The sequence below is a fragment of the Prunus dulcis genome, unplaced genomic scaffold, assembly GCF_902201215.1.
Source record: "Prunus dulcis unplaced genomic scaffold, ALMONDv2, whole genome shotgun sequence".
NCBI lineage: Eukaryota > Viridiplantae > Streptophyta > Magnoliopsida > Rosales > Rosaceae > Prunus > Prunus dulcis.
The window spans coordinates 1-9,158 of NW_023010230.1; the positions used below are offsets into that span (position 1 = coordinate 1).

Below are 9,158 nucleotides of genomic sequence, written 5' to 3' on the forward strand. Positions count from 1 at the left end.
AAAATGCTTACTTAGTAAGAACAGAACCAAACCAAGGAAAAAATTTAAGTTTCAAGAAAAGAAAAACGATGATCAATCAATGCAGCAAAGAAGTTCGTACAGCAACCAAGGAATTTTATGATGATTATTTTTCTAGTTGAATGCCGCAAGGAGAAGGCAGCAAGTTGTTGCATCTGCACGCTAAGTAATCAGTTAATTACCTAACACATCTCCAACATAGAAAGTTTTGCCATCAAGCCAAGCATAGTAATCGACTCCAGAATTCCAGCCTTCATCATCTCCAACAACATACTCTGTTGCCAAAACCATGCTAGGAAAAACGATAAGCGCAATCGCAAGAAGATCAGTGGCTCGTGCCATGTTGTTAAGCTGATATGATCTTTTCCATACCTTTGAAGGTAGAAATCACTTCTATAGGGCTGGCTTGCATGCTTGGCATAAACAGATATGTGTATAAACATATAGATAGGTTAAATAGTGCTTTGGTCATACCGTTGTGGTGAGAACATGAGAATATACAGTTGGGAGGTTCTTTGTCATCATGTTTATCAATTTTGGCTACAACATTACATGTTTCTCTAACTGTAAAATACAAACTCATGCTGATTTAGGGCTCATTTGGGAGTGATTCTTGATAGGCCAGAATCACTTCTGGGGAGAATAAGCTCCCATGTGCTTCTCCATATAATCACTTTAAGTAATTTTAAGTGATTCTGAGCATAAACACCTCTTATGTGCTTCTCCATAAAATCACTTAAAACCACTTGAAGTAATTATTTGGAGAAGTGATTCTCCATAGAAATGTTTTTTGGCCTATCCAGAATCAATCCCAAACGAACCCATACTTCAACACATGCTTGCAAAAATCATTATGAGAACCATTTCTTTTGTCATTTTAGCTTGCTGAATTCAGATGCTCAATCTTGGACTGATCACAAGCCATCCCAGGAAATCGGAACCCGATCAAAGGTTCGGCCCCAGAAATCCATTTTGTTCAAATAAACTTTCCGACAACAGCTAGAGAGCATCCTACTTGGAAGTCATGACTTTATCAGTATTTATATATCCATTCCGTCCTGTTAAGGAGTATTATTCTATACTAAGAAATTGCAATTTCAACGATAAGAATAGTTAATTCTAAGGTCACACCTGTAATACAAACAGCAGAGATGCTTGATGCTGCAAGAGGATATTTTGAACTTCAGACTTGGCTCCTGGGTTCTGGTGGCAAACATGAGGTATGCAAAGAATACAATATTGTTAAAATTCAGCCAATCATGAGACAAGATTTGTGACTTAAATAATTCTTGTCTTGGATGCATCTAGATTATCAGGATAATCAAAATTATAATACTAAAAAAACTAGCAGCATTCATGATTGTTGTGTGGCCTATTAACACTCATAAAAAACCAAACTGAGCACCTCATGTGAAAAATCAATGATGTTAAGCAGAGTTCACAATGTCATGCAATCATTTTCAGTCTGTAAACCAAATGATGGAATGGGCATTCTGTGGAAATTATCATTGCATCCTAAGAAGGTTCAAAAGGGGATGACAATGAGCCGGATCGGGCGTGTGTAACGCATCGGATATACCGGGTCTGCCATACTTTTTTCTATTTAATAGTTTTTCCTCAATAAAATGGTGGGAAATCATAATTTATTACATGTAAAATGCATCAACACATACTTATATTGCATAACACAACATATAATCCTACAACAATTAACACTACTAAAACAAAAACACAAAATTGCTAAAACGACCTCGTATTTTCGCTGCAAAATCAATAGAAGAAAAATGAGTCGGCACCTGTGGACCCCACACTTCACATGGCCCACAACCGGGAAGACTCGACTCTCTTTCCACACTCCACCGCTGCATGTGAACCCAAACAACGAGTACACCACCGAATTCTTTTTAATAATAATAAAATCGAGTCCACTCTCTAAACACTTAAATTTTCAAAACCCTTTCAATTTTAAAAAACGCCAACAAAATCACAGCAAATTACAAACAGCCACCTCATCAGCTAGCCCAGCTGCTTAAAAGCCTTCTAAAGCAGATCGGAGAGGCCAGACCAGAGCCATCAGATCAGCCATGGCGAATCCGACGGTCATTGTTATTCTCATCGCCATCACCGCCACAGCTGCCACAGCAGCTGCGCCTCCGGCTACCCAATACACAAACCACACCGTCGGTGGGCCCACCGGCTGGTTCTTCAACGCCACCACCAACTCTTCCTTCGCCAATTACTCCTCTTGGGCCGCCTCCCAGACCTTCAATCTCGGCGATTACCTCAGTGAGCTAATTAACAATCTCAAACCTCAATGTAATATCATCACATTTTTAATTTAATTAATTTTAATTTTTTATTGTAGTCTTCAACACAAGCACAAACCAGACGGTGATTGAAACCTACAACGAAACGGCATACCGTGGCTGCACGCCGGACGACGACTCGTTCGAGTACGGCGGCGGCAGCAATGCGTTCGGGGAGGCCCAGACCATCGCGGTACCGTTGACCCTCGAGGGTCCCGCCTACTACTTCTCCGGAGCCGGCGATGGCGAGCAGTGCCAGCAGGGCATGGCCTTCGCGATCCAAGTCAACAAGGGGCTCGGGTTGCCGCCGATCCTCAACCAACCTCCGCCTCCGCCGTACAGTGAGCCTCCGAGTGCTTCGACTCAGTCGCCGCCTATGACCGTCGCCGGAGATCAGACGCCGGGGAATGGAGGAATGAGAAGCGGTGCTAACATGCGCGAGGGGTTATTTGGGCTTCTTGCTTTGCTGCTGCTTCTTAGGCTGTGAGGATAAGATTTGTATTTTGCTTCTTGTTGTATGGTAGTTTTGTTATTTCGATTATTAGGCGAGGGTATTTGAAGATAATTTACAAGAACATCCTTGAGGTTTATTGTAGCACTCTCAAAATAAGGTTTAGGATTTGGAAATTACGACATGAAAGATTTTGATTATGATTGTGCGCTTTTCCTCATACAGTACTGGGGATGAGCAAGGTTCGGTTTGGTAATCAATGTAACATCATAGTTTAAATTTGTTTGGTTTAAGTCTCGAACCAATATCACAAGTGAATCAATTCAATTTATTTGGTGACGGATTTAATTTTAGTTTATTATTAGAAAATAAACAAATATTCTTGATTTTTGTTATTGTCGAAGTTAGGAAGAGATGAGGTTTTTTTTACACATACACACTCGTGCTATGGGGTTTTGAAAGCAAGTCAATGTTCTTTTCTACGACCTGAAACAAATATTCTTTATGAGAATGAAGTGAATTCTATACATTGATCAATTGTTGAGAAATCTTCATACAAATGAAAATCGAGAAATTTTAAAAAAGAAGTGACATCAAACTTGAACGGTTTTTTTGTTTTGTTTTGTTTTGGCTCAGAAAACTTGAATGTCATTTGGTACCACGTCCTGCGGCGCAATGTCTTCAACAATCTACCAATGGGGTATTGGATATGGTGCACTGTACGGCTTAGAAAAGGACTAAAGAGTTATTCAATCAGTGCACTAAAGATAATAAGTTCCCAACTAAGAAGTACTTCCTTACTTGAAAATTTGAGGAGACTCTTATTTATACCATATTAGACCAAACAACTAGAAACAACTCTAAAATTGACTATGAAGTGCCTCCTTCAACTCTCCCACTAATTTATCCTTCACTGGTACGAAGACTGTTGCAGCATCAAGAAAATACAATCTGTCATATGCGAACACAACCACTTCTACAAATAAATTTTATCATTAAGCACAAATAAGTCATATTTGTACTGTTTTCAAGAAAGCCACACTATAATTGTGTCATATTTGAATAGGATAGAGACGAGATTGTGCTATTATACTTGTATTTTATTTGTGCCGTTGTCAAAGCAAGCTAATAATTTATGCAGTGCAGCAATTTGAAACGTGATGGCTTCTATATTAGTTCCCATCTTAGTCCGAAACAGATTCCCAAAACCATTGAAGTGTCCAGCAAACAAACCAGTTCAATCAAAATGACCAGCAGGTCTTGTAAGAAACTGAATAATCCAAACATCAGGTAACATATAGAGGATCCAGTATTGGTCCATAGGAGTGAGCAGAGGAGAAGCAAAAATAGAACCAGGTCACAGCTTTAGCAAAAATTAAAATAAGCGGAAGTCAACAAAGACAAATTCAAATGTCTCAAACTAAGTTATAGGAAATAGGAAATTTATTATTCTAGGTGGTGGCTATCCAAGGCTTTTTTCATATTTCACAATTTCTGATATCCGATTCGCAGATCATTGGCTTCTTCAAACTGCATGCATGGCTTCTATTTCGAACTTCATGACATTTATTTCTTCTTGTTTTGGTTGATTCATAATAGTTCAATGGGTTCATAATCCTCGCACTCACTGAGTCATAAGAATGAGAAACATTGTTATATACAAAATGCACTAGGTGCAAATTAAATGTTATTGATAAAAACACAAAAAACATGAAGGAAACTTACGGTGTGAAGCAAAAAACAAGATTGAACCATTCAGAGCCCTTGATATCCACAGAATGAACAAATGAATCTATGGTCTTGATCATATGTTTTCCTCCTTTTCCAAGAACAATTTCAAACGTGGTGATACTAAGATATTGAACCTTGGGATGTGAATCGCACCAGCCAGTCTGGACATAGAAAAAGTCATGGTTTCCCAAATGAACCAAATAGTGTGTCATTTCGTTAAACCATGGCAGCAACGGACGCGCAATATCAAGGCCTTGCACTACAAATAGTTGCCTTAGGGAATATGAAATACCATTAACATCACATTGTTCCCCTATAAAGGAGAATGCTTTAATCTTTGCATCCCCATATAAGGCATATATAGTCTCGTTTACAACCATGGCCCTCCCTTCGAAAAGAGGAGCACAATGAGCAGAAGTGTCAATTTTCACTCGATTCCAATCCCTTCTACCTATGTGAAAAGCAACGACACTAAAACTCTCGTCCCTCAAGCCAGACAATGAAAACAAAATAACTCCATAACAAACAGCATAACCAGTCATTAGCATAGTGAGGTCATAATCATCATAAAATGGAAAAGAAGTCATTTGTTCCCAAACCTTATGATCAAAATTATATCTCCCAAAGGAGTATCCCGTAACTGGTGAGAAGTGTGATGAACATGCAAAATAATAAACCTTGCCATACGCACACACAATATTTTCTAGTAAGTTAGAGGATGGGATAGGAGGAATAGATGAACATTTTGACCAACTCCTCGTGTCAACAATAAATCCACCATCTTGTCCAATGCAGTATAATTTGGAATGGTTGAAAATCCGTGCAGCGTTAAGGCAAAAACCCTCGTGGAACTTGGCAACTTGTTTAACTACTGGGGGTTCATGAGTGACTTCTCCTCTGTGTGTGAATTTCACTTCGTAGACTGTATTAGTGCATTCTCTAGAAGACACGAATAAACATACAGATCTAGCTTCCTCTTGATTTACCGTTATTGATGTTTGCTCCCAATCCTCGGGCAAGCTGAGAGAAAATAGATGTATAGAACAAGTCAAGCAAGTTAATCATGTTTCAAAGATCTACCCTGCCTAGAGAGAATATATCTAGTCGAATAGAAACTGGTTATTATATATTTCAAGGAAATTATTCAAAATGCATGCAGGGAGAGAAACTAAACAAAAAAGAAAAGAAAAACAACAATGAGAATTCGGAACTGACCTTGGGTAAAAATCATCAGCCTCATGGTCAGAATTGCAGTCCTCAAACACTGCGGAAGGTGGAAGCGGAGTGGTTGTAGTTATGGCTGGACCGGGGTATGGTAAGCCAAACTCCTGCGTTATTGATTTCGACCAATCCAACAGTTGGCCCATAGTTTTCTCGATTTGCGATATCTTGTACCGTAGCTCATCTTGGCATGAACAAGCCATTTGACCCGAGGTACGCTCATCAAAGGCGGCCACGGAAAATTGAGATACATCCCCCATGATATGTGCTTTGCTATTGGAATGCTTAAATTGAGGCAAAAGGGAATTTAGGGTTTGGGAATGCAGCGGCAGAATGGGTTTTGGGGATGCCGAATGCAAAGTATGTATTTATATAATCACCTAATTAATCTTGCCCTAAAACAGGAAACTAATCCTAAACCTACTAGAAATTCTCCGGAAGAGGCAAGGAAATTAATCTTTCCTGAACTGAAATAGGACATTTATTAGTACGTAATTTTCTATTTTATTTTTTATTTTTTGGAAGGAACAAACGGGAAACCTTTCTGTTTATTTTTTTGGAAGGAAGAAACGGGAGACTTAATCAGAAAAAATATGAAGCTTTTTGTTTGTTACCCCCTTTTATGATTTTTCGGTTTGTTACTCTTTTTTATGAGATTGGGTTTTAGGGCCAATTTAAGTAAGTGGTTTAGTTCAAAGCCATATATAATGTACCGTCTTCTCTCCCTCCCTCCTCTTGGATTTCTCTTTCACTCGGTATCTTTTTTTCTTTTTCGCTTCTCACTCTGGTTAATCAAAGGTGCCGTTGGAGGACTACTCCTTATATCATACGTTTTTGCTTCATCGTCAACAACAATCAAAGGTTACCTATTATGTTTTCTCATTTATAAGCTTTACCTATTATGCTTTCTCCATATATCGTACGTTCTTGTTATTGCACCTGTTATGAGCATTGAAATCAAATAATCTAAAAATTTTGAATCTTAAATTTTCAGGAAATGGAGGTTGATCGTGATTTAATTAACTACGATTACATCGATTACATTAAAAAACAATGGAGCGACAATAATTTAAAATACATTGTAATGGGTTCTCGTATTAGCTTTTACAATTTTCGTGTTGATTATGCTAGCAAGAAACAACATTATGATGGAGAGCTGTTCTTAGAGGAAAATAATCAAGGTGGAATGCCCGTGACATTTATGAATATGGATGCTTTTAGAACTAAATTGAGTGTCGGAGAAATTTTTAGGTTGAACGTTAAAGTATGTAATAAAAGGATTCTCCGCCCATGGATGTATACGTTTTGCAAACAGAAGAAATCATTGGGTGATGTATGCAGTGCCAGTGAGGCTGAAAAGAATATGGTCAAGGGATGGTGGGGCTTGTGTTCTGACAAGTTTGATAACACACTCGATGAATGGCTGGTCGAATTACAAGAGAACGACATTAGTGATCCTGAAAAGTTCAACCTCCAATCTGCAAATAATTGCCTATCTGATTTCTGGCAGAGTACAATACGGTGAGCGTACGTAATAGTATTTTTGTTCTAGTGATATTATCTTATGATTTAGTTAACTAATGTATTTCATGATATGACAGGGAATTAATAGAGGCAATTGCTCACATTCATGATTCTGGACTCTTCCATGGTTCGTTGAACGAATATGATAATTATGTTGTTGTTGGAGACCAACTGAAACTATTTAACATCAATGGTTGCTTGGAGGGCCTTGGAGTACGTGATCGACATTCACGTAAAATCAAAGATTTCCAAGAGTTCAGGGACATTCTGAAGAATCTGCTGGCACCTAGTACTGAATGGCGTGAGCGTGATAGATTTCTTGATTGTTTTGACGCAGCTTCAAAGTTCAGGTGTGAGTTCTTTTTAACGTTATTTTTTTGGTGAAATATTTGCTCTTATTTGTGTGTTTATGAGTGTTTTTTTTTGGTTTTTTTTTTTTTGGGGGGTCTTTTCAGCTATAAAAAATATGTTGAGAAATTGAAGAAGCACCCCTTTTTATTGACTCCTCATGAAAGGGTAAAAACTGTTACAAGTGTTTATCATGACAATATATTTCATATCGACGGGAAGATGAACACGGGGCGTATGTTTCAAGCGTTCTTTGGTTGGGACACAGACAGAGAAAAGTGGGAGAAGTTTTTGTCTGATATATATGAGTCTAGACTGAGTAAATCATATAATAATTGGCCGTCGGAGCTTTTAAGGTTTATGCGAAACACCTATGAACATTATAGAAAACATGGTAACAGAACGATCGAGGACGTGGACAATATTTTGAGGACACGCTGGGATGGGTTTTTTGAACTGGTTCATCTGATTTAAGATTGGAGGTGAATGAGGCATGTTGTTCGAGATCATAGGTTTTAAGTACTTTCTTAGAATATTACAACTAGCTTCAATTTGTACAAGATATTTTAATGCTTTGTGGTGGTGGTTGTTTTTTTTTCTTTTCTTTTGGTCTCAGACTATTACAACAATCATTCATATACGTACAAATTTTCTACTATGTTGACCTCCGGATATTGTTACTGTGTTATGTATTTTCTATTAACCCTCCTTGCTTTCCTCCTTTTTACAATTACATATGCACGGTAATAACGTGCAGACATTCAGATGTGATAATAACTGTATTTCACTAATTCAAATCATCTATTTTCTAGATATTCATTCAACGATCATCTCTACAAAAAATTTCGTAAGGGAACTTAAATGGTGTCCTCAAATAAATTATTTGAAGTATCCTTCAATAGAAGGGATATACATAGTGGCGGTAAACCCCGATTGGCTAAATAATCGTTTTGTTTGCTTGCTTATTATAAAGAATAGCCCAGATTTTATTATAAAACCCAAATACGTGCTTAAACTAAAAAGAACGAAAATTGGGGACTGTTTAAACAGTCATGTTAAGCCAATTGTGGACTGATAATGGCCCGAGTAAATTCTGTTGGAAGAACATCTAAAGTAAGCCATTGGCGATCGTCATCAGGAGACCGTGTCGGCGGAATTATCCTCTCTAAGCTAATTCTTCTTATATCTGTTCAATTTTCAAAGAACTTGCATGAAAAAATCGTTGATTAAAAAAATGCACTATTAGATGTATAAGTATCTTCTCATCTGCTCTAACCTACTGATGCATAAGGAATGATCTGCAGAATTAAGTACACACACACACATATATATTGTTTGAATCTTCTACACAAATGACAGTAGCAAAATATTTGGGGGCAAAGAAATTTGTAAAGTGCCTAATGCATAGCTAGATTCAGACAACAGGGAATGCATTCTCCTTTGTCCTTTCGTAAGTGCTGAATCTGACCAAGCAAGTACTTTTAACAGTCGAGTAGCTTCACACAATATAGAGAGGCCTTTCAATTATTCAGTTGATTTAGTTCTGTGCAAGAATGATC

The 9,158-nt window shown here is 37.8% G+C and overlaps 3 protein-coding genes across 7 annotated transcripts; 1 reads left to right on the forward strand and 2 right to left on the reverse strand.

Annotated features, from left to right (window-relative positions):
- Positions 1-13: 13 nt before the first annotated feature.
- Positions 14-2,142, reverse strand: LOC117613249. Of its 5 annotated transcripts, XM_034341874.1 has the most exons (4): positions 2,027-2,142; positions 1,769-1,880; positions 1,150-1,221; positions 14-431 (listed from the first exon to the last, which is right to left on the reverse strand). In XM_034341874.1, the coding sequence occupies exons 1-4, from the start codon at positions 2,029-2,031 to the stop codon at positions 201-203; spliced, it is 420 nt and encodes a 139-aa protein (XP_034197765.1). In that variant the 5' UTR covers positions 2,032-2,142; the 3' UTR covers positions 14-200. The 5 variants fall into 5 exon arrangements, 1 of the variants encoding a protein (XP_034197765.1); XR_004583696.1 differs by lacking the exon at positions 2,027-2,142 and having other exon boundaries at positions 1,150-1,214; positions 1,815-1,924; XR_004583695.1 differs by lacking the exon at positions 2,027-2,142 and having other exon boundaries at positions 1,150-1,179; positions 1,769-1,924.
- LOC117613248 (cucumber peeling cupredoxin-like) lies at positions 1,744-3,073 on the forward strand. The gene is made up of 2 exons (XM_034341873.1): positions 1,744-2,304; positions 2,384-3,073. The coding sequence occupies exons 1-2, from the start codon at positions 2,103-2,105 to the stop codon at positions 2,809-2,811; spliced, it is 630 nt and encodes a 209-aa protein (XP_034197764.1). The 5' UTR covers positions 1,744-2,102; the 3' UTR covers positions 2,812-3,073.
- A 1,027-nt stretch (positions 3,074-4,100) lies between these two features.
- On the reverse strand, positions 4,101-6,044 carry LOC117613250. Its single transcript, XM_034341876.1, has 3 exons — positions 5,722-6,044; positions 4,501-5,526; positions 4,101-4,402 (listed from the first exon to the last, which is right to left on the reverse strand). Exons 1-3 carry the CDS (start codon positions 5,985-5,987, stop codon positions 4,366-4,368), a joined length of 1,329 nt encoding a protein of 442 aa, XP_034197767.1. The 5' UTR covers positions 5,988-6,044; the 3' UTR covers positions 4,101-4,365.
- Positions 6,045-9,158: the final 3,114 nt, after the last annotated feature.